We start from the raw sequence: 26,527 nt of genomic DNA, 5'->3' as shown, positions 1-26,527 counted from the left end.
TTTTCTAGTGTAATGTCAACTTTGATTGGACAATGTCTGCCTAATCTCTGTGTTTGTTCTCCTCCCAAGGCATTTAAAAAAAAAAAGAAAAACATGATCAAGGAAATGATTCACCGCACAGGCGATCAGGTTCACACATGATATTGCACATGTGCCTTCAGCACATCAGCTCACTGCTGATAACTGTGACGTACATGTACTGTATAATGGATGTGTTACTGAAAACTAGCAGGTCAAATCTGAAAAGTCTGATATGGCTGGTTCTGAAAAAAAAAAATGCACAAATCTACAATCTGGGCTTCAATGAAATCAGCCCCAGCTTTACTTCTTCCCCCTGTTACTTGCATATTTCACCTGCTGATGGTGCTGTTCCTCCTGATTCCTCTAAAGTAAGTCCAAAATAACAGAACACACACCTTAAGAGAATCTGATTGGATTCCAAGCATATTATATCCAGCAATAGTGAAATAATGAAAAAGCAAACCAGTGAAAACCTAATGTAAATGTAATGGTTTTCTTCAGTCAAGCAACCATCTTCTGTACATGATCTTCAGGAAGAAACCAAGCAGGCATGCATTAAGACCTTTCACACTCTTTTATATACCTTGGGATTAATACTCATATTCATATTGTCATAACATACCGTAGTCTCAGGCACATATATTGTATTCATTTAATTTTCATATCTTTTTATTTTTATACAGTGTATTGACATGTTGCCCCATCAGCGGGTACGTCGTCACACTACTGTATGTGGGGTACGACATCACACTGGATTTTGCACCATACAGTATAAAACAAGAACCAATTCAATGTTTTGTTATGTTTTAGCTATTTTTATTACCTTACAAATTCAAAATTTGATTCAGCTACAGAAAAGCTTGATTAAAAGCACTGAACTTGAAATCCTGAAACGTGGCCTTTTAATCACAACTAAATACAACTCATCTCTCCTCTTATTATATCTGCCTTCTGATTCTTGCCTTGTTTCTTTTTTTTTTTTGAAGGGCTAGTTTTCTTGGACAAAGTTTTTGTGCATGGCCAATGTGTATTTTTATTTTTATTATTATATTCTTATTTCATATTCTTAATTAAAAAAATTCAATCTTTTGTCTCAATGTCAGAAGCAGTTGTTGAAGCACTTGATTTTTATTACACTACTGTAACGATACCGCAAACGTCTTTTTCGTCTCTATGCCAAGCCGAATCCAACAAGTTTTAAAGAATAAAGGGCTTCACACTAAATATTGATTATTTTATAGCAATTGCATTACTTATTCTTATCATCTATAAACTGTAATTAAAACATTACACTTCCCTTTTGTCTCAATACTTTTGGCCACGCTCTAGTGCAAATGCAATCCTGCATCCAACAGAGGTTCCTAAATAGACAATGGTTCAATTTTTTACAACTACTAAGCATTTAATAATAAAAAAGAAAGCATAGTCATGAGAAATGATTGTGTAGGGATCTTGTGCAAGCATGCAATAGGAGTCACCAAGTGAATGGACATCATACCAGTTATCTTTATACAACATCAACCATCCATGTGATTTTAAGAAAGAAATGAAAGATTGCAATGATAGCAGAATATAACGTCAACATGGGGGTGTTGACATGTTTGACTGTATGCACAGATACCACAGAATGATCATATCATGCCGCACTTTATTGATTTCACCATAATGGATTCAGACAGTCTGACTTCAAGCTCTCTTTGGATGAAAAACTAAACTGATCAGGCACAGGCAGGTCAGCAGGATGATATGGACTTTAGTGAAGAGGAATTCTTTGTAAAGCTCAAAAAGAGGAAGTCACACCCAGATGAGTGTGCAGACATATGTTGCAATCCTTTTTTCCCCCACAAATACTCAACATTCCAAATTTTTCCAGATGCAGAATTCTTTTGCGTCTTTTCTTCATCACATCCAACACGTTTGGTTGCCACGATTTATTCACCACGAGTCCACACTAGCGGTCACTGCTGTAAGGGGAAGCTGAGTTAAGGAGGACCCAACCTCTTACAGCCCCAAGCATACACACCCATTCATACACCACAGGGAATCTGGAAACACCAATCTGCCTACAGGCATGTGTTTGGACTATGGGAGGAAGTGACGTACGCAGAGGAAACCCACTAAGCATAAGGGAAACATGCAAACTTCATGGACACCGACCGGAGATGACATTCGAACCCTCTGCTCTGGAAGTACAAAATGACAGTGCTGACCCCTGAGCCAGGTACAGAATGCAAAAAAAGCTATTACTAAGGCTAAAATTAAATTTTTTGTCCTAATCAAATGTATAATGATAAACAGATTGCAATAAAGGAAAAAAATTTTTTAATTTGAACTAATTTTTTTGTGTCTTTGTTTAATCAGACCAATAATTCTCCCAATTTTTTTTTATTTATATATGTTTTTATAGGTTTTTTTCGCAATGTGCTTTTTACCATATTACAATCTTAACACTTTTTTGTGTGTTTTAAAAAATAATGAATATTGAAAAACCTTTTCCCCTGGGTCTTAGGGTGACATATTGTAGATTACCATCCCATCAGCGTTATTAAATATTAAACTTCCAGAAACTAAAAAAAAAAAAAAAACAATAGATTTGAAATCACTCTCTGTAAATAATGATTGTTTATGTAAATTTAATAGAATTATGTAGATTAAATTAATGAAAACAAATGGCTAGGCTGCAAAGTGCTTAAAGATACAATTTATTATAAAATGCCTGTTTATCTAAAAATTCAATTAAATTCAATAAAATTTTATTTGTATTAACATTGGCATTGTCGCAAAGCAGCTTTACACTAGCTAACAACCTCAGCAGCTAACTCATTTGCCCTCTCATCTGTTCCAACCATTCAGCATGATCAGTGTACTAATCGGCAGCACAATGGCTCAGTGGTTAGGGTTTGATTCCTTCCATAGGTCTGTGTGCTTGGAGTTTGCATGTTCTCCCCATGCTTGGTGGGTTTCCTTTGGCCACTCTGCTTTCCTCCCACAGTCCAAAGACAGACAGATTAGGCTAAATGACGCGCCTAAATTACCTGTAGTGTGTGAATAACAATCGGGTGTCGAACTGGCAACCCGACCCCCTAAATAACTGTCACAGAAATGACGGATATGTTTTCAGGGGGTGGAGTATCTGGTGTGAGGGATGTCACCTGGACGGACCAAATATCAGTGTTCTGATCATTCAGCATCATCGGTATACTAATCATCTGCCTGATCATCTGTCATCTGCATTTGTTTCTCACAAAACATTTTTTGTGCTTGAATAATTCATAGGACAAACAAAAAGCTTTTTTCTGAAACTGCTCAGGTACTGGGACTTGACTTATAATGAGAGACAAAGTCCTTTAGGAAGCATGAGTACTATTCTTTAAAAGAAAAAAGAAAAAACCTCAAGAAAGTCTGATTGTTTGGAAGGAATGAGGACTGGTTCGAGACTTTTGCACAGTACTGTACATGTTTACAGTATGTTGTGTAATAAAGTTGTGTAATTAATGTACAGTAAGTCCCAGACCTGAGAACATTCGAGTTATGTATTTCCGCAGGTATTAATGGACTGTGGATCTAAGAACATTCGTAAATGCAAACAAACGCAGAAGTAGCTCACATGTATTGTACAAAAAATAGACACTGCAGTGCAACAGACACCAATAGTTACAATTACATATGATTTCAGTGTGTAAGTGAATGTATAAAATGTCCAAAGTCCAGTATATTGTATGTAAATACCATGTATTGTATGTATATAGTTATCTTCCCCTGAATGTCTTCCCGGGTTCCCTTTAAATGAGGTCAGCCGTCCCCGCTGCGTCACCAGGATTCCCCTCACAAATCGGAGGTGCAGTTTCGTGAGGGTATAATCCGGAACCAAAACACCAAACCTGTGTGTTTGTTTTTTTATGCTTTACATTGTATATTTGTGTTAAAGGTGTATAAGACTCACTTTGTCTGACTTACAAACAATCCGACTTACGAACAATCTGACTTACGAACATACTTCCTGAGCGAAACTTGTTTGTAAATCTCAGGCTTAGTGTACATATTACTTTTTGTCAGCTTGTAGTTTGGTGGCACAGTGGTTTGGTGGTCTGGGTTCGATTCCCACCGAGGTTCTCCTCCTGCTTGGTGGGTTTCCTCCGGGTACTGTGGTTTCCTTCCACAGTCCAAAGATATGCAGATTAGATTACTGGGCAGTATGTGTCTCCCCTGCAATGGATTAGCACCCAGTCCGGGGTGTACCGTAAGTGTACTGAGATAGGCTCCAGGTCCCCTGTGACCCTGTGTACAGGATAATGCGGTACAGTGAGTGAGTCAGTGAGTGAGCATGTACTGTGTAGTGTAGTGTAGTGTAGTGTAGTGTAGCTAGATACAAGGCACTAGATTGCAGATTAAGTTGATTGCAAAATAGCTTTACAAACTTTCATATAGTGCATGCAGTATAATTATTATATTTAATAACATGTTTAGAATGTAACGTTGTCCAGTGTAAAATGCAATACGTTGCACAGTGTAGTACGTTATAACGCTGATTATACATTTTATAGCTCGGTTGAACCGGAAACACGGAAACTGCGGCTCAGAGAGAGAGTGTGTGTGTGTGTGTGTGTGCGCGCGCGAGAGAGAGAAAGAGAGATAGAGAGAAATGCCTGATCGCGGCACGAGCGCCATCTGTGTGTGTGTGTGTGTGAGAGAGAGAGAGAGTTTAAATCAGTGAGTGTATTTACACACACATACACACACACACACACACATACACTCCGCCTTCATGGATGCATGAGCTCTCCGTCACACGCGCTTTCGGTTCGAGACGGAGTTTGAAAGCGTGCACGCGTCCGCTCGTTCCCGTAACCAGCAGCGCCGACACGTTGTGCACGATGCGCGGTGTGTGTAGCTGAGGGCGGACCACCATGGCCGAGCCGGAGGCTGCGGACGCACCGAGACCGGCGCGAGACTTTCCCTGCGCTTCGGCGCGCGAGAGCGATGCCGCCGCTGAGAGTGCGCGCGCGTTCCTCAATCCGGCCGCTGCTTCTGCCGCCGCCGCCGCGGGACCCGGAGCGCGCGCAGCCGAGGCGGCGCAGAGTAACGGCGGACAGCGGAGCCGCGACAGCTCGGCGGAGCGCAGCCAAGGAGCCGGGAGCGCACCCTGCGGCATCATGAAGGTTAGTGTGACTCTCTGTGTGTGTGTGTGTGTGTGTGCAGGTGCGCCAATTCCGGTGTGCACGCGCGGCAGCTCGTGCCTCAGCTTTGATCTCCATCTATAGGATATAACTCAAGTTCAGAATGCAGAACACACACACACGCGCACGCACACATCGTCTCGCGCTCCAGCACGCGCATCAGGCTTGCGGTGCAGCATGAAGTTTTTGCAGCAGCAGCAGCAGCACCGACAGGAGCGCAACATAAAGACCGGCGTCTGCTTGTTTGTTTGTTTGTTTGTTTATTTATTCTAATAAATCACATGATCTGGCAAAAAATAATCTATGGGAGTCTCTCCCTCACTCTCTCTTCCTTTGTGCATCATGATCATGTTATTTTATTTTTTTTTATCAGTGTATTCTGGATTTGTGTGTGTGTGTGTGTGTGTGTGTGTGTGTGTGTGAGAGAGTGCATATGAGATCCCATCCTTGGTGAATTCTTCTCTGACCTTGAGCTCAGTGTCCCAGGTCAGACTCTGGCTCCACCACAACTCTGATGCAGTTTTGCAATTTCTACGCTCTGTGGGAAAAAAAAGATCATGATAAAAATGAAAAGTGACACACATCTGTCCGGATATTGTAATATAGGCTACTGTATGTTGTTAATATCAGGTGAAGCGGTTAACACTGTCGCCTTGCACCTCCGGCGTCCGGGTTTGATTTCCGCCTCGGAGTCTGCGTGCATGAGGTTTGCATGTTCTCCACGTGCTTGGTGGGTTTCCTCCGAGTACTCCGGTTTCCTCCCACAGTCCAAAGACGTAAAGGTTAGCCTAATTTGTGTTCCCTGTAGTGTGTGAATGTTGACCGGAGGTCCTACCACGGTCGTAAAAATGGGAATAAATGCAATGGATCACTAATGGCCTCCATAGTTCCTAGTTGGACTACAGAGGTTCCTAGATGGATGGATGGATTGTGTTCATTTCACGCACACAGCGTGTTGTATTTTAAAGCCTGGATCGTAAAGTTTACTGTTAGACATGCGTTAAGGCCAGTGGATTGTTTATTCTTTTCTTTCCAGAGCTGGAGATGATCTTATTTAACATAAATAACATGAATAACGAAGTAGTACCTGTCGGATTATTGATTTGCATCACGCTGTGTGCAGAATGACACGGTTTTATGAGGGGAGCAAACACCAATCTATCATTGGATCAATCAGTGTGATTGATCAGCTGACACGAAGCTCGAGCGGCTTAGTTACTGCTAATTGAGTTTTTTCAGTATTGCAAGGACAAACATGAAGGTGTGGGAACAAACAGAGAACACACACACACACACATACACAAATTTACATTTGCATTATCATAATAAAATATCTTTCACTTTTTTTGTCCCTTCGTGCACTTACACCTGGAGATTTACACACATCCATGATTAAATGTCACAACTTTTTTTTTTTTAAGGAGAAGTCCTGTGTTCCCCCGTTTCCTTTAAAACTCTGCAGCTTCTCCAAATCCCATTCCCTGATCTCGGGTGGGAAATTGCAGTTTTGGAAGAAAGACTTTGTCCATCGGGCCGATCCACTCCGGTTTGCTTAGCAACCGAGACGAAGCAGCGCCTTATTCTGTCACTCGCTGGCTTTATTGAATTCCGCTCTTGGCTGTGTGGGTGTTTTGGCACTGGCGCAAGGGAGCGAGTGACAGGGAAAAGGATTGTGAGTGTTGAAAAGCCTGCTAGGTTTTGTGTTTTTGTGTGTGTGTGTGTGTGTGTGTGTGTGTGTGTGTGTGTGGCAGTGCAAACTTATCAGTGATTTAATAATAAAAAATAAATAATAAAAAAATAAAATCTAACGTTTTACTCACTCTATTCAGGTCCTTCACCTAGATTGATTTTGGTTTGTTTTGATTTCTTTACTTGCGGTTTGTTTCCTTATTGCTGTTTAAACTTTTAAACCTCCAACACAATCCGAGATACCATTTTCTGTCCAATATAGACCTAAAAATGTTCTTGTACAATACCCATAAAATTGTATTTACGATTCGATCTTTAATGCAAATAAATAAATAATGTTAGACAACACAGATTTTATTATTAATAAGAAAGTCAACGCTAAATATTTAGTACAACGAGTAAAGGAATAAAGGAAAAAACTGTGATGTGCTATTTTAGGAAAATAATCAGTCATGTGATGGAGAACGCAAAGTCGATGATGCGCAGTGGCATAGTGGCATGTTCCCCGTGCTTGGTGGGTTCCTACTCATGCAGATTAGTTTTAATGGTGTTTTCATATTGTGTGTGTGTGCTCTGCGATTGATTAGCACCCTGTCTTCAGCCCTCCTTGTGCACAAAGTCTCCTGGGATACACGACCACAGGCCCCCGTGACCCCGTTCAGGATAAGCGGTGTGTAACAGTACATCCTGAAGACTTTTATTCCTCTTAAAGACGGTGATTTACATTTACATACTTGGCAGACGCCCTTATCCAGAGCGACTTACATTTTCATCTCATTATAAATACATCTAAGCAGTTGAGGGTTAAGGGCCTTGCTCAAGCACCCAACAAGGACAACTTGGTGGTCGTGGGATTTGAACCTGCGACCTTCCGAACCGTAGTCCAATGCCTTTATCACTGTTGTTGAGCGTCCAAGAGACACAATACTGGTTTTTAATAAAAACATATCGCGATTCGTGTATGATGCACACCATAACGCATCCCATTGTCCGTCCAGTAAACGCTATCGGTTCCTAGAAAATCTGCTAGGAGAAAGTATGTTAAGAATGCAGGCGTGATAAGCTGTCTAAACGCCATGAGGCCTAGAGGACTAAACCAGAGCAGTTATACTGTACTCTTTGCAAAAGACATTGCAGGACAGAAAAAACTAAACAAATCTCGAATCGCACAATTAGGTGTCATACAATACCAGTGCCCGTGTTGTTATTTTAACCCTTAAGCTTAACACCGGGCTTGTGAGCTGTTCGCCTTTATAGTCTGTGTTGAAGCTCATTCCAGTCACTCAGGCTTGCTCAGACAGATCCTGACACAGAAATAAGATGAGCCCGAGGCTGTGGCTGAGAGGAAGACGAGGTGGATGAGAGCATGCGCTCACTGTTAATGTATTTCCCTGAACAAGATAAGCCACTCCATTTAACTTCGCTATTTCAGCACGTTTAATGCTGGGTCTCAGGGACGCAGCGACTCAGGGACGCATCGACTCAGGGACTCAGTGACGCAGCGACTCGGTCTGCGCGAATAGTTAATAATCATTATATAATTAATCGTTACATAAAAACCCCTTAAGGAAAGATAATAAACAAGTGGAACTGAATAGAGAGCTTAAGTATGACTCGCCTTTACCTACAGTATGTAGCGCGCTCAACACAACCTCTTTCTGCAAAGTCATGGCGAAATGCATAAAGCCTTCGGCTGCGGATCGAAAGGTCAAAAGGTCAAATCTCAGCACTTCCAGGATGTCCCAGTTGGGTCCTAGTGCATGACTTTTAACCCACAAGTGCTCACATGGATCCGGTCTTGTTTTTGTCGCTTAAATAATAATAATAATAATTTTATAAAAAAAGCATCAGGCAAATGAGCAAAATGTTCTCATTCCACAGAGACACGTCCCTCTCGTGCCTGCTACCTGTTAATCCTGAATCCAGAGTCTTATACAATTAGACTGAACATGAACAATAGCATTGCATTAAAATTGTCTCTTTTGTTAAATAAAAAAAAGAACAGTTTTATCCTTTATCCTGTCTACAGGGTCACAGGGGCGTAGAGCTTATCCCAGGAGACCTAGGGTACGAGGTGGGGTACACCCCGGACAGGGTGCCTACAGTATTCATCGCAGGGCACACACTTACACACACACACTATGGGCAATTTGGTAAACTCCAATAAGCATGTCTTTGGAGTCTGGGAGGAAAACGGAGTACCCGAATAAACCCCACCATATCAGTGCTGAGATATCATGCAAACTCCATGCACACAGAGGTGGGAATCGAACCCAGACCCTTGAGGTGCTAACCATTAAACTTTCTTATTTAAATTCATTATTATTTATCTCTATCATTTTTTTTATCATCACTGATATTTAACAGTGTTTTTTTCTTACTCATTGTAAGCCTCAAAATCACAACTTTTTTAAAATTTTGTATATGGTCTCGATTTGACCAGAGGTCCTACCAAGGCTGTACGAAATGGGAATAAATACAATGGTCACTATTGGCCTCTTTGGTCCCTGGTTGGACTGCTACACTATATTGCAGTATATTTTCACTATAAAAAGGCTCGCTCACTTATTACACAGTGAAATCTCCATTGTTCGTTTAACACTTTCAGAGTTCATTCGACTCCAACTGGACTCATATAAACACTGCTGGGTGTTAAATGAACACTGGGGGTTTTGCAGTGCAGTATATTTTCACTATATAGACGTGTATGTAGGGAGTAGCATGGTTTATTTTCACTTTGCACTGTACAGTAGGTTCACTCAGGAGTATTATTTCACTGTATCGGCTCACCACATCTTACTGTATGTAGCACTCTGTATTTTTACTGCATAGACTCGCTTGATAGAGTGGAGTAGGGTATACTTTCAACAGCGGTGGCTCATTTGGTTAAGGCTGTGGGTTCCTCGATTACTAATCAGAAGGGTGGGGGTTCAAGCCCCAGGACTGGCAAGCTTCTGCTTTTGAGCCTTCAACACTTTTGTCCCCTTGCGCCTTCATGGTCCGGGTTCAATTCCCGCCTCAGGTGTCTGTGCACAGAGTTTGCATGTTCTCTGCGTGCTTGGTAGGTTTCCTCTGGGTACTCCGGTTTCCTTCCACAGTCCGGAGACTTGCGCACATTGATAGCAGTTCCCTGTCACTCGCAACATGAAAACGGTACCCGAGAAATATGATGTCGAGTGAGCGAGCAACTTATTACCTTTAGTGAGTTTTCATTTAACCTTTCTGTCTCCCTCCATCTGTCCAGTTGAGTCTCCTGCATCACCGATAAAAATTAAAAAATGCACTTCACTTCAAGTACAGTGAAATGTACTCCTGCCTATAATAGCAGTTAAAATAATGTCAGTCTTGTTCGCTGCGTTTTTTTCTATTGCACACAGTGGGTGTAATGGGTGTAAAAGCCATATTAAGGGGAATTTAACAGCCTTATTCGTTCATTAGCATTTAATAGCTAACATTACTTGAACGAGCTGACTAGGTGCTACTCTGTATCGAGACCCTGTGTGATGAGACCAGACATCCTGTTGACTTGAGTCAGACTGGTTTCAATAGATTATAAAAACAAGCCCACGAGTTGAACGGTGCTAATCACGTCATGTGTTGTTGTTCGTCTTTCGGCTGCTCCCATCAAGCGGACCAGCCCATCCGCACGCGACTTGGCACAGGTTTTACACCGGATACCCTTCCTGACACAACCCTCCCTTGGGACGAGGACTGCATCCAGTGGCTGGGGTTTAAAAAACACATGGTATGAGACGATACGATACAATGTGATACTCTTTACTTTCAGAATGGCAACTTCTTCTATTGAGAACTAATTGGTAGCTCTGACAGTTATTACTGCGCAATTAACACGTGTACATTACATTCAATACATTGCCTGGTCAAAAAAAACAAACTTACCATTCAATCAAAAGGATTGAATTATTATAATCTGGGGTAGCTCAGTGGTTAAGGGTTGCACTACTGATTAGAAGGTCCCAGGTTCAAACTAGTGATGGGTCTTCATGAACGATTCGTTCTTTTTGAAGAACTCTCGGAGAGTGATTCGTTTATTTTCTATATGCGCAAATCATTGCAAAACCTCTGTAGGTTATGTACAGGAAACAGAATTGAGTGATTCTTTCTAAATGACTCTTCTACTCCGAGTCGTTCGTTCTTTTGTCATGTGACTCCCATAGACGCTATGCAGTGCAATAGATTCAAAAGAACGAACGACTTAGACTAGAAGATATGAGAGGTGAGCTACTCATTCTGTTTATTATAATATGTCCGTAGCTGCATTGTTCTATTTTTATTACTGGAACTTTAGCCAAAATTTATGTATGTCGACGTATTGGGGGTCTGTTTATTGAAAATGCAACATTTTATTTTATTTCTGATCAAAACAACGAAATGAACTAAATGACTCAAAAAAGATTCATTCATTTTGATGAACGAAATTCAAAGAACCAAGTCACTAAAAGGATTCAAACTTACTAGTTCAAGCCCCATTACCACCAAGTTGACACAGTTGGGCTCTTGAGCGAGGCCCTTAACCCTCAGATGTTTAAAGCGATAAAAATGTAAGGTGCTTTAGATAAGGGCGTCTTCTCAATGGAAATTTTTAATTGAACCAAACTAGGTTAGGAACGCTTTAACACATTATTAAAACCTAGAAGGATAGTGCTGAATCATCAACTTTGTGGAAAGAAAATGTGCTTTTGGAAATCGTGAATATAGATCACTTTGACTGCATTTTGTGTAGTTGCACGGTAAAAGATCAACAGTAAAAACCAAAACTGTGTTTCATAGTGAAAGTAAGAGCATTTTTATACACGTACAATATGATGAACTCATAGGATTGGGACCAAACAGCTGCGTTTGCAAAAGAAAACCATGCGTTAGCAAGACTAATCAGGAAAAAAAAAAAAACGCTTTAGTTTGTTAGGGAGCATGAAGACATAACAGACTTTGGAACAATGTGAAAAGGTCATGTGGTCTAGTTATGTTTATAGTGGCCACTGTACAAGCCTCTGGAGGCAGTGTTGTGATCTGGGTGTTGCTTCAGTTGCTCAGGTCGAGACTCGGCAGCGTTACAGTATACGTGGCAATCAAATGAAACGTCATCAGATGACGTGAATGTACTGAATCACCAGGTTATCACATTTATAGAGTTTTTCTTCCCTGACGGCACAGGCATGTTCCAGGACTCGGATTGTGCAAGAGCGGCTCTGGGAGCTTGAGGAATCATTTTCACACGAAATCAGGCCACCACACTGTGAGCTGTAATCAGAGCTAAAGGTGACTGAATGAAATCTTAGAGATGGATTGCTTTTGTTTTTGGCCAGGCAGTGTAATGTTTGTCAGTAATACAAGCGGAATATTACGTAACCGACGACTGTTCAGAGCAAATAAACATAATGAAGGCTGAAAAAAGAAGCAGGTGTGAGGGTCAGAGACTGCACAAATTATACCTTTCGTGGCGAATGATTTGATTACAACTTAATAGTAGTTTTTTCTCCATGCTCAATATTTTTAAAGGCATGTTTGCTTTTTGCTTTCAGCATCACTCAGATTCAGGGATCGTCTCTCGCACGTACTGTATGTTTCTGCCAAATAAATAAATGAACGAATGGTAAATATAATGCACTTTTAATTTTTTTTCCCGAAGTCTTTCCTTTTGCATTAAGTGTTTTGCTTTGTGAGGCCGAAGCGTAAAAACAGATCAGCTTGACTTGCTGAAAATGCTGACACTGGTGCAGGAGACACGGAGACCTTTATTTCACAGATAGCACATAATCTGCTTACTGTAAATATACACCTTTATTAGTATCTATGTGAAGAATTGCCACATCTTTGCAGCCTTAATCTAATCAAGAAGGAACGCTGCTCGAGTGTAAGTGCCGAACCAAACAGACACGGCTGATTTTATGCTAAGCTTGTGGCATTTTATCAAGTAACTGACCGGCATTAACCTTCATCAGGTTAAGAACTGTCCAGCACATTGTTAAGAACCTGGCAGGATAGTGCTGAACCGTTAACTTCGTGGAAAAAATGTGTTCAGGAAAGAAATGATAAATAACCTCTTGGTGAAGTTGCATTACAAAAAAAAAGAAAAAAAAGAAAGAAGTCTAGACTCAGCAACGTTATGTGGCAATAAAATGAAGTCAGCTGACGACCTGAATGACCAGGTTATCACATCTGTGGATATATACAGTGGAACCTCGGATTGCGAGTAACACAGTTTGCGAGTGTTCCGCAAGACGAGCAAAGATTTTTAATCAATTTTGACTTGAAAGCTAAATAATAATAATAATAGTATAATGATATCACTTTGTGAGAAACAGCTAAGTGATCAACAACTGATATGAGAATTAACCTTGATCTAATATATTATACTGTTCTTAGATGAAAACATGATTGTCGAAACTTCAAGGTTAATTAATGTCAACTTCAATAATTGCAGTTTAGAAATGATTACAATATACAGTATACGAATTCTGAAAAGTTGTCCCACACCTCACACAGCCCATCTCTCCCAGTTTACTGACTTCATCTGGAACTGGGCTTTTTAATGACTACGCTCTGTAACCCCAGTTCCTGCTAACACTTATGCATTTTAATTGAGTGTAAAGAGGTGGTGTAGTGTGTAGTGTGGCCTTGTCGGACCGTTGCTCGTGCCAAGGCATTAAGCTAATCAGCATCATGTTCGAATGTGACGGGGTTTTTGTGCCTGATGATGTAATAACATTTCTGCTCAGTGCAGTGTGCCTCAGGAGAACATGTGGGAGCAACGTGTGAAAACACACACGCGTGTTCACGGGAACAGCATGTAGAGAATCTGGGTCAGCGCTCTCAGGGGCCCTGTGGAGACACTGAACAAAGTGTGTGTGTGTGTGTGTGTGTGTGTGTGCTATTGAACATGCTATGGTGCTCATCCATGACAACAGCCAGTGACAGAAATATTTGTATGTGTGTGTGTGTGTGTGAAGTGCTGACTATCAGAGAAAAAGTGGATTTTCTTTCTTTCTTTCTTTCTTTCTTTCTTTCTTTCTCTCTTTCTTTCTTTCTTTCTTCCTTCCTTTATGTTCTTTGCATTTATTGCGTTCATTCACTCCTTTGTCCTTTTTGTTTGACCGTTTGTTCTTTCCTTCATTCACTCATCTGTCCATTTTTTCTTCCATTCTTCCTTTTTTGATCCTGAGTGCCTGTCTCATGTTCTGTAACCATGCTTTCGCAGTTCCTTTGTTTTTTTCTTGTTCATTTATTTGTGTGCCTTCTTCTCTTCTTTCTTTCCTTCCTTCCTTTCTTCCTTCCTCCACCAGGTTTTGCAGTAATGCATTAGCGCTTTTTATTGTTCATTCATTCACTCCTTTGTTCATCTGTTTGTTCTTTTATTCCTTCACTCATTTGTCTCTCCATTCTTCTTCTGTTCCTCGTGTTCTGCTCTTATGTTCTCTAACAATAGTTCTGAAGCTCTTTTGTTTGTTTGTTCATTAATCTGTTTACTTTCTGTTGCTTTCTTTCATCCAACCATCCCTCGAACTATCCATTATTTCTTATAATGTTCAGCAGTTGCCTCGCAGCCTTCAGACGTGTGGTTAATTCCTGATCCTTAATCCTACTCTGTGTGAAGTTTCTCATGTTCTGTTCATGTCCTGATGGGCTTTCTCAGGGTTCTTCAATTTCCTTTCACCGGCCCTAAATTGTGCCCAAGTGTAAAAGAATGTATAAATAAAAGTGTGAATAAGTATGGCATGTGCTTCAATCCCCCCTCTATGCCTCCAAAATTAAATGCATACTGAAGGAGAATGAATAAATGCCCATAAAGTTGTTTCGTAATTAAACAAAGTTAGTTCCATTCGAGTAATCTGATTGGACGAGAGGTATTACATAAATGCTGATAATGAGCATAACAGCACTGAGATGTTTAACTGCATGTATCACTCCGCATTACAGGTGATCTAACAATTGTTAAATTACAATAATTATCATCATCAGCATGGGTGAAAGTAGGTCAGTACGCTCCTTAGTATTGGAAAGAGGAGAGAACAGCTACCTGCCAAAATCCAGATTCAATTGGCAAGGTTGTAGGTTCAAACCCCAGCACCACCACGTTGCCACTGTTGGGCCCTTGGTCAAGGGTCTTATCCCTGAACTGCTGAGATATAATCAGTTTGGATAAGAGCTCTAAATGCTGTAAATGTAGAAAACTAGTCAGAATCCCAAAACTAGTCAGAATCTCTCTTTCTCTCTCTAACCCCTGATCAAGGGCACTACTTGGTGTGTGGAACAAGGGATTGTACACCCTACAGTACATTGCGCACCAGCTTTCCATTTAACGCTATTTGGTGATTCAATCCCAGAACCCAGCGAAACGAGTGAAAATATGAAATAAATCTTGTACAGTAAGTTTCTCACGACTGTCCACCGCCTTCTCACCTTTGGGCTCCATAGGACCGCTGTCCTCCCAAATTACAGTATGTTAGAGGGGTTAATGTACTGTAAGAGTAAGCGGTGCATGTTTTAACTATTGAAATATATATATTTATTGGAGAATCTAACGGTAGCATAGTCTGATAGACAAATACCCCCATCAAATAATGCTTCCAGTATATAATCAATAAAATGAACCAAACAGTTCCCAAGCTTGTCTGTCTTTGCACGCACATAAAAAATGATACATAGTGTGGATTAGCAGAACACCATCACAAACTTCGAACTACTGTACTCTCACCTCGTTAATTACACGGACCGCGAGTCAGTGGCCATCTGACTGCTAGTTTCACCAGTCACAGGAGGATATCACATCCTGTTTGTGTATAATAAAGAGTGTTTGACGAACTCTAGCATGAGGGCATTATTGCATACTTAGAAATCGTGAACTGAGTTGGTGGTCATGTGACCTGTCTAAGCCTGTCTGTGTTGGGAATTTTTTTTTTTCATTTTCCCGCTTCCTTTTTCCCCGTTCGGGATCACCCCGTGTGCTCCCTCTGTTCCATTCTCAGGAAGTGGCTTCATAATCCGGCAGCTCTCATTCCATCTCTCAGCCAAGGTGCCTGGGAGACCGCCATGAAACATGACACTCTTTACACTCACATATGGTGTGTGTGTGTGTGTGTGTGAATTCTAGGATCTGAGCTTGTGCCTGGTGTGTCTGGTGTGTCTGAGACTGACCTACTGAAACCATAATAGTTTCTGATCAATGCACTTCCCACAACAGGTTAAGTGTAACTCCATAAAGGCGTAATGAATAGAACAGCCCTGCTTTACTGTCGCTCTTCTCTCTCTCTCTCTCTCTCTCTCTCTCTCTCTCTCTCTCTTTCTGTCCATTTGGCCTGGAAGGATAAAGGATACAGAGCTATCCAGTTACTCCACTGAAAGCTTGCTCTAATCATTGTACACTTACGTGCGAACAAGAAAGGAAGGAAATTTAAGTCAGCAGTCCTTCCATCCTTTCCGTTCCTCTCCTGTGCGTTTCTCTTGTTGCTCTTGTCTTCTCGACCTCTTCATTCTGTCCATCTTTTGCTTGTTGTTGTTTTTTTACTCTCACCTCGCCGTACAGATGACGAGCCAGACATATTCTCTCTGCAGGCTGAATCGTTTCACCGAACAAATTAGACTGGTACTCAGGACAAGAGTAACGTCCTTAAACACCCACAAGGTTGAGAATTAGTCTGAAATCAATGAGGAGCTCTCCCCCGCGCTCTCTTTCTCTCTCTCTCTCTATCTTTCTCTCTCGCGTTCTCTCTCACCCTTTGTCTAAAACCTACTGTAGAACAAACACTTGAAATCAGCTGTCATTGGACATCGCACTCCATTACGTTTAGTAGCTTTTCCCCGAATGTGTCTATTAATCTATTAAGCCGTCCATCTATTCATCCATCTATTCATCTATTCACAATGAATCTGCCCTTCATCTGTCCACTAATTCCCAAATCTAACTATTCACCCACACTCTTTATCCGATAATTAATGAATTTATCCATTTGTTCATCCATTCATTAATAAATCTGTCTCTCCGTCAACCATTAAAACATAAATCTGTCTATTCTTTTCTACATTCGTTCAACCATTAATCTGTTCATACTGTACACACAGATATATCCGTTGGTCCAATCATTCAATGTACATTAATTGATCCACACGTGCACCCACTCATCATCTCACGATAAGTATGTCTATACATGTTCATACATACTGTACATAAATCTGTATATTTCTGTATATGCATATCCATCCATCATTCATTATCTGTATCACTTATTCTGTATGGGGTGACGGAGGGCCTACAGGATGTCCAATCGGACTTCAGGGCAGAAAGCAGGATAGTTTAATTCTGTTTATCTATTGTCTTTTTATTTGTTTGTCCATTCATCTATTCATCATCCAAAAATCTGTCTATTTATCTATCCACGCATCCATCCAGCTATTTATTCACCCATCCATCTATCCATTTATTCATCCATCCATCCATTTTTTAATCTGGTCATTCATTTATAATTTTATCTACAGTATTTACTATCCAAAAATTGTCCATCCATCCATGTTAGAATTCTGTGCATACATTTGTCCTTTTTGTCTATCCATCTTGCAGGAAATCTGCCCATCCAAACAGCCAGCCATTTATTTGTCCCTCCTTCTTTATATCTCTTAATGTATTTTTTATTTTGTCTATTCATAATTTAAACTGTGACCATCCATACATCTATCCTTTCATCCCTCTATCCTTCCATCCATTCATCTTTAAATCTTACTATCATTTGTAATTATATCTATTCATCTTCCAAAATATTGTCCATACATCCAAGCATTCAGCTTAAATTATATCCATCCATCCATCCATCCATCCATCCATCCATTTATTCATCCAATCATCCAGCCAACCAGGTATCCATCCATCCATCTGTCTATCCTTCTTTAAATTTTTTATCTATTCATCATTCAAAAAATTATCCATCCACCCATCAATCTTTAATTCAGTATATATATTTGTCCTTTCATTTATATATTTTTAATCTATCTATCCATTTATTTTACACATGTAAATTTGACTGCTTTTTAGACAGAAAAGAAAAAGAATTGCTAAAAGATTTGTCCATTCATCCATCCATCCATCCATCCTTCCATCCATCCACATACCTTTGGAAATAATTTCGGCTGCAGTTTAGACAGAATAGAAACGAATTGTCTTTCCTCCTTCAGCTCATGACTGTGTAAAAATGACAGGTCTAAAAATGCCTTAGCAGTGAGCTATTGCTTCAGAGGACAGGAATGTGCTAGTACAGAGAGATCCTGATGAAAGAGAAGACAGAGAAGTGGAAAGCCCTATATCTCTCTCCTTTCATCTCGCCCCCTATTTTACAGTCTTCACTAAATTTGTTTGATTGGCCCAGACTCTTTAGACTTTAGGTGAAGTTTCATGAAGGGGACAAAAGGACGGTGTGTGAGCTGTGCTTTACCTGTGCAGCAAAAGTGTGTACAAACACCGCGTTTAATCACTGCACACATGCACTAATCCCTGGCCTCTAATGAGGACCTGAAGATCAACTGATCAACTGTGTTTAGCTGAATGTTTGTATCCCTGTTCTTTCTGTCATGTTCATTTGCTTCCCTTCTTCCCCTCTCTGTGGTACGACTGAGGGCAGCAGGGAGACGCTGTCTGAGAGAGGAGGAAGCCGTCTGTCGTTTGAAAAAAAAAAAAAAACAGGAAATGAGAGTAGTTATCAGCTCGCTGCAAGTCTTATTACCAGCTGTGTGTTTCTGTGCATGTAAGTGTGTATGTGTGTGTGTGGGAAAGTGAAGTGGGAAAGTGTTTTGCTCATGCACATACAGTGCACAGCATTGCATGTCTTCTTTGCAAGTGTTTACCTCAGTCACGTGTTTGTCACAGTTTCGTAGTTTTTCCATCACAGGTCTTCATGACTCACGTTGTCTGGTTAGAAATGTTAGCTGAAAGTAATGCAAAAGTCGTCTCGAACCCTCAGTGAAATCCCCTTTTGATGTGCGATACAGAATGTTTATGGAGAGGACACCGTTGATAAGAGTAATGGAAAGAAGGGGAAATGGAAACCAGCAAGTGGGAGACAAAGAGGATTTCCAAAAAGAGGATTCGAGAGTTAGGGCGGCTTAGTGGTTAGCACTGTCGCCTTGCACCTCCGAGTTCGATTTCCGCCTCTGTGTGCATGGAGTTTGCTTGTTCTCCCTGTACTTGGTGGTTTTCCTCCTGGTACTAATTGGCGCAGGCTAACTGGCGTTCCCAAATCGCCCGTAGTGAGTGAATGATCGTGTGAGTGTGTGAATGTGTGCGTCCTGCGATTGATTAGCACCCCGTCCAGGGTGTACCCCACCTCATGCCCCCCATGACCCTGTGTACAGGATTATTGCATGGCTGGTGATGGAGACTATGTTGAGTAGTACCTTTGTAGAGTTACTCTCCTTATCTTGTAGAGTACTCTACTGAGATGAAAGTGTCGAGACGTTAAAAAACTAGGAATCTGGTCCAAATCTTTGGAATCAATTCCACAGTAAAAATGATTCATCTTGCACAAATGTACTAAGCACACTGTTTTGGCGTTTAAATGTTTTGGCTAGCAGAATGTTTTGTAGGATCTTTATTTAGAATTGTGCAAATAGGCAGCATGGGGAAGTACTGGTTGGCACTGTGGCCTTGCACCTGCAGGGTCAGATTTGTTCCTTGCCTCTGGTCAGTGGGAGTAGAGTTTGCATATTGGTGGGTTTCCTCCAAAGTGATTGTGTACTGTACTTGAGTGCCCTGCGATGGATCTGCACCCCGTCCCCTGGGATAAGTGGTATAGAGGACGAGGAGTGAGAATGAGGGCATGAATGCAGGTAAGATTCCACAGGGAGATAGTCCACACTGATGCATATTACAAAAAATATATATTTCGAACAAATAATTTGAAATGTAATCTTTATATCAGTAATAGATGATCAACTTTAAATGACTTAATGTAATGAAATTAAATAACCAGTAGCCACTGTAAGTCGTCATTAAATGAAGCTCTCTTATTATTATTAACATATTCAAATGTGAAGATGAGATGAAAATGGTGTATATGAATTTGTATATGAATAAGCCGGTACTTTACGCCAAATTTACAGGAAGCGTTTATGTGCTTTGAAATAAGAACTGTCTCATTTGGTAGGTAAATTTCTTTTGGTTTAAATTTGAATGCTGCGCATCTTTCTCTTACTGAAGGCACAGCTCTGTCTCATAATTCTAAGACAGTCATGAAAGTTTAAAACGCCTGCCTAAAAGAGTTCCGAATTATATGGAAAAATGAGTTTAGTTTCAGTTCTAGCTTAAAAATGGTGCTCATTTACCATGCAGCAGTACCATGGTAATATTGCAAACAGCTTTTTTTTAATCATGCAGTTATTATATTTGGAATAAAACATAATGGGGTGTTTTGAGGCGTGTCTCATGACAGAACGTCCTGAGGGGTTTTATTCCTCGTTTACCGCAGCAGTTTGTCAGTGATAAACATTATTATTATGACAGGTCAGAGTACAAGGGGTGTTCAAGTCAAACCGGGATTTTTAAATAATAGAGTAACAAAACACAGTTATGAGATTCAAAACTGCCTTTATTTCTTTATGTAATCCCCTGCTACTTATCTTTAGTACTATCCCTATGTACTTATCCATGCACTAGTGTTTTCTCAGTACGCCGGAGCCGTGATAGAACATTCTGGCCTTCTGTGTCAACTCACTAGCAATCTAAATGTTGATATTGAAGGCAGAGAGCTCTCTCACTCGTCACCTCCTGGAAATGCAGGTGTTGGTAAATTATTGTGTGTACAGTTCTCACAGACAGATGCGTCCCTTCCCGTCGATTTTTAAGCATCAGGCATTCCACTCACAGAATGTTCGTGGGAACGACTGAAGTCGACTCTGCCGAGATCATCATTCGATACGGCCTTCTTTAAAACGTTTGCAGCATTCAATCGTTTTACTGTGGTTTTACTATAAGAATCTCATCACCGTCCTGTGCTTGAAGTCTTCTGCAATGGCAATCGCTTTTCTGTCTTGATTTACAAGAAATGTCATCACAAGTCCCGGTTTGACTTAACGCCTAGATAGTATTTATCTGATTATACTGTAGTTACAGTGCTTGTAGCTTCCATTGTTTACAATTTTTTTCAGCAAGTTAACACAGGTCCCAGAGCTTCCCCAAAGTGTGTGTTAATGCTCCAGTTGAAATACTCTCAGATAATGCATTTTTAATATCCCGAACTCTCTCTGTAAACTCACACTGTATTATTTAGTTGTTCTTTCAGCTGTTCCCGGTATGTTGTTGCCCCAGCGGACCATCCGTCGCACATTTGCCCTGACTGGTTTCACTCCAGGCCCTGATGCAATATTTCCATTTTTATGAAGTTTGGGACCAGCACTAAGGATGCCCTGCGTCTGATGCCTGGGTTTGGGGTGTTAATTGAGAAGTGAAACCTGTACCTTCAGGTGAAAGGCCTACCACTGAGCCACCACTGCCTCCAAAAGGGTATTATTAAATACATGCTGTAAATGAGTGGAAAAGAAATATGGTTACAAAAATGCATGGTTAAGGAATGAATATTTTAGTGTTGTTATATATAGAGCATGGATTAATTATACATTTCCAGCTTTCACACGGGTCCCCCGGTGATCTTGGGAGATTTGATAAGATCAGGGGTTCAGAGTTAAGCTCAAATCCCCATGTGTTGTTCGTGAATGATGTCATGGTGTGGTTCCACCCATGGAGGAAGAGGCTCTGATTTCTGCCAGACACACACATGGGTGTCCTTCTCCACCACTGCTGCCCTTAAAGCTGCTCGGGACGTGAGACAGATTAACTTCGCCCTGCAAGCAGCTTTAAGCTGACTCACCATGAGAGAGTGCACATGTCTGTGTGTGTGTGTGTGTGTGTCTGTTTGTGTGTGTGTCAGAGAAAGAGAGAGAGACTTAGGAATTCAAGTAACACTTATATCAGCATTGACACAGCTACTGTCAGACTGACCCTAATGTTTGGACATGTCCTTTGGCTTAAACAGACACCACAGTCTGATATCTGTAACTGTACATCGTACCTTGTTTTCATTCCAATCTGCAGTCTAATACGGCGAATTAGATCTTCAGACTCGCTGCGAATCGCACGGAACGTAGTCTGACCGGTGAGTTCATTTGTGTGCCTTTTCGTTCGCTTGCTCGTTGGTTGCTATAGTAACGGCGCAGGTGTACGTGCATTTAAAAGGAAAGATGCAAGCAGAGTACAGGCCACCTCAAGGCCAACTCTTGTCCTCACCTGCTAGAGATGCTCTTATTGGAAAGTTCTGCCCTCAAGAAGCCACATGCAAAGAATGAAGGCAACAATAAAAACAAGCCGCAGAAAATAAAAAAAGGAAAAACAAACAAACAAACATGGACAATACTTTTCGAAAGGGTCAGGAGCTAGCGAGTCAGCTAGCACTAATGATCATAACTCAAACAGTGTTGGGCTTTTAGCTCATCTCAACTCAATCAGAGTTCAGTGGGGTGTTATTTACTGGAGACATGTTGACGTGACCTCATATGCTATAGACATTTTAGAGTCGAGAGTGAGTCAAAAATTATCTGCACTCTGGCTGTAGAATTCATTTTTAGACAAATGGAAAAAACATTTGACATAAAACAAAACTACTGTGCTCTGCTTAGCCCTGTGGAAGTCTTCCTAATTTATCCTTTACATTCTATCAGTCTTTAGTGTTTTGGTTAGCATTGTGCTAATGTGTCTTGTTCAGGTTTGTTGTTTTTAGCAATGTGCTAATGTGTCTGGGTTAGTTCATTTTTTGTTAGCATCATGTTATTTTGTCTGGGCTAGTCTCTGGTGCATTGTGCTAATGTGTCTGGTGTTTTTGGTTAGCATTGTGCTAATGTCTCTGGTGTTTTGGGTAGCATTGTGCTATTTTGTCTGGGTTAGTCTCTGGTGTTTTTGGTTAGCATTGTGCTAATGTCTCTGTTGGTTTGGTTAGCATTGTGCTAATGTGTCTGGGTTAGTTTCTGTTATTTTTTGTTAGCATCGTGCTATTTTGTCTGGGTTAGTCTCTGGTGTTTTTGGTTAGCATTGTGCTAATGTGCCTGGGTTAGTTCCTGTTTCTTTTTTTTTTTTTTAGCATTGTGCTAATGTGTCTGGGTTAGTCCCTGGTGTTATGATGTTAATGTAGCCTGGCCATTCTGTCTCCTCATCTGACAGATGGTGAGTTTCCTGAGCAGGTAACAGGTGGCAGAAATGGGAAGTAGATGTGTGTGTGTGTGTGTGTGTCAGGGATGGGGGGTGGTTAATGCAGGCATGCTTTGGCCATAGTGATGGTAATAGCATGTTATTTGGCTGTCAGGTTGATTCAGTTCTTTGCTGTGTGTGTGTGTGTGTGTGTGTGTGTGTCAGAGGGGGAGGGAGGGAGAGAGATTGAGAGAGAGTAGGGGGTGTACTCTCCCAAAGAGACCCCCCCACACACACCCACACACACTCACACACACTGACACTCACACACACTCTCACACAAACACACACATAACTTGTCCAGTACAGTACAAAAAAAAAAAATCTACAAGTACGGACAGCATGGTCAAGATTTTAGACACCACGAACCCCCAAACACACACACTTTTGTCCCCATCTATACTGTAAGTGTGCACTAATGTGTAATATACACGTGCTGTATGCTTCTATGCATGTCCACCTGTGACTGTGCACACATATATATTACTGTGGTGTGTGTGTGTGTGTGCTTGCACTCCCTGAGGGTGAAATCACTCACCACTGTGCTAACAGAAAAGCAGGCGTGCAGTCAGCGCTGGAACGCTGTGATGTCGTTACTTCATCAGCTCTGTGTGCTTCAGTTACAGCAACAGGTGTATGATCCTCTGATAATGTGTGTGTGTGTGTGTGTGTTTGTGTGTGTGTGTGTGTGCGTGTGTGTGTGTGAAACTGTAAAACTATGTGTGAGGATCTCATGAGAAGGGCACTGCGGTCCCCCTCTTGCTGATGTGGAGCCCTGGGGAAAAATTCTACAGCAGGATTTTTATGGGTCATTTAAATCTACTGTGTTATTCCTGTGTGTGCGTGTTGTTGATAGTAATATTTAATAATAAACAAAAAATCATAAACTCTTAATATGCAAGAAATCCAATTTTCTCCTTTTTTAAATTTTCTCCTGAGGTTTCCTAATTTCCTAAGCTTAATTTGTATAGTATTAGGGATGGAAATCACCATTTTCCTCCCGATACGATATTATCATGATACCGGGGTGCCGAGGTCGCGATTCTGTAAGTATCAAGATTTTTTAAATATCCTGATTGGATATTATATTTTCCCCGATTTTGTTAAAATTTTAAACCTTTAAAAAGTTATTGAGTAATAAAATGTAGCCAGTTCCATATGACATTAGTTTTCTTACTTAAAAACCAAATGCAGCATTTAAACAATACAAACTAACTTTAGTTAACAGATATATTCAAATAAAATTAAGCAAAAAGCTATTTTTTTCACTGATGCACGTAAATTTCTAATGCATGTGAATTTGACTAATTTGCACTCATGGTAAGCCTTTTGAAAAATGTTAACTAGCCAATTCTGATCACTAGCCGATCGACCGGTGCATCTCTGTTATAAATGTAAAAAAAAATTTCTTTTTTCGGTTGTTTTGCAATTCAGTTCCCTGCTTGTCTCTGCATGCATGCGTGTGGGATACTACAGCAGGGCTGTGTTTAGTAACAAGAGCACTTGATAAAGCCTGCAGCCTTCTGTACTATCGTGTTCACTCCTGTACTTTAGCTGGATTTTTTAGATCTATTTTTTTGTGGGGAGGGTTGAGCGATTCGCAAAATGAAAAAACATTAGGCTGGTTATTCGGCCGAACATTTATCAGCCTTTTCAGTCACCATCTGGAGCACTGCTTCTCCACAGCTGCATGTTCTTACAATAAATGTCTTCCCTCGTTCTTGTTGCTTTCTGGTCAGATCTATAGTGCACACGTGTGCAGGTGCGTAATCATCACAGAAAAGGTATTCTACCCTGTCAGAGCTTTCCAGAATTAACAGTAGCAAAAATTGATAGTTCCGTCAGTCTGCACTCCTTCATTAAGATCTCTTGAGCTACACAGGGCACGGAATGGGGTACACCCTGGATGAGGTTGAGAGTATTGCAAAAAATATAATAGTGTTTACCAGAGGTAGCACGTTCTGACACACTAGTAGCACTTTCTGACATTTTTAACTTTATAAGAATATAATCCCTATGGTTTTAACATTAGTAGTTAACCTTACACAAAGGGCGTTCAAGTCAAACCAGGACTTTTAATTTTGCTGAATAATCGAACAAAATTCCCTTTATTTCTCAGAGTGCCCTTGGTAATCAAACCATGCTGTTTTTTCACCAAAAAAAAGGCCATTAATGGAGTTCCTGGGAGGTCTGCATTTCAGACGTGACACAGGCAGTCCGATCATGGCTCTGGCTTATTGAGAAAACTTTCTGCCTTAATGGTATCCAAAGCACTATTGAAACACTGGGATAAGTGCATTAGTGTAGCAGGTGATCATACAGAGAAAAAAGGGAGTTTTTACTCTCATAACGGTCTTGTGTTGAAAAGTCCCTGTTTGACCTGAACACCGCTCATAGATTAAAAGACATAAATTGTTTATTCAGCCTGAATCAGGAAATAGCAAAGGGCCGTCTCTGATGGAAATTTCTGTCCCATGAATACAGACTTGAAAACGATTTTAAAATAATCAGAAGGTCAGCTGGTGACTCCTGCTTGCTGTGTGTGTGTGTGTGTGTGTGTGTGTGTGTGTGTGTGTGTGTGTGTGTAATAAAGGACCTTTGGGTAAAAGGGACATTATTGAAGCACTGTGATTGATCACTCCATTAACATGCTAGAGTAAGTCTAACTGCTTGTTATACACAGATTTACACTCGTGTTATATAATATTGACGATAGGTGGAATCCGATTTTTTTTCAGATTGATGTAAATCGGTGTGTAAACATCCACAATTCTGCCTTTTTTTTTTCTGTTTTCGCCGAACGACGGTTCTGTCCTTTCCATCCTCTCTCTCAGGCCCAGCAGGGAGAGTGGAGAAAATGTCTGTAATTAGCATAAAGAGGGGACAAAACCCTCTGTAAAAGACACCGAGGGTGTTAGTGGGGTGTTTAGAGAAGACTAACACACACACGCACACACACACACACACGCACGCTGCTTTATACCCCTGCTATAAACATATACAGAGGAGAACAGGAGGAGGGAGAAAGAAAGATGAGAAGACAAATAAATAACTGGCACAGTCCCTGTAGGCTGAGAGTGAGTCAGCCCTGCCTGCCACACACACACACACACACACACACACACGCACCCACTCAGAATCCAAACAGAGAGCCTCCTACACATGTATACAGATGTGCCCCCATACACAGGTACACACACACCTACAGTACTCCCACACTGGCTCTAAACAGAGAACCTCCTACATACAAGTACACAGAATCATCATCGTCCACACACACACACATACACACACACACACACACACACACCATCTGTTACATAGCATGCTCCTATTGCATGTGATAAATATGCAAATATCCAGACAGGCAGTCTGAACACTAAGTAAGGTGTGAGTGAGAGAC

At 40.9% G+C, this 26,527-nt stretch overlaps 1 protein-coding gene across 1 annotated transcript in view; it reads left to right on the top strand.

Annotated features, from left to right (window-relative positions):
- The first annotated feature begins 4,906 nt into the window (after window positions 1–4,906).
- The window catches only part of plcl5 (phospholipase C like 5), an 89,581-nt gene continuing 67,960 nt past the window's right edge, over window positions 4,907–26,527 (top strand). The window contains exon 1 of the mRNA XM_053514719.1: window positions 4,907–5,180. Within this exon, the coding sequence (XP_053370694.1) occupies window positions 4,929–5,180 (252 nt within the window). The 5' untranslated portion in view covers window positions 4,907–4,928. The remainder of the gene's footprint in view (window positions 5,181–26,527) is intronic.

This window comes from Clarias gariepinus, chromosome 16, assembly GCF_024256425.1.
Source record: "Clarias gariepinus isolate MV-2021 ecotype Netherlands chromosome 16, CGAR_prim_01v2, whole genome shotgun sequence".
In the NCBI taxonomy this organism is placed as follows: domain Eukaryota; kingdom Metazoa; phylum Chordata; class Actinopteri; order Siluriformes; family Clariidae; genus Clarias; species Clarias gariepinus.
The sequence above is the reverse complement of the archived record's forward strand: the minus strand, read 5'-3'. Positions and strand labels throughout refer to the sequence as shown.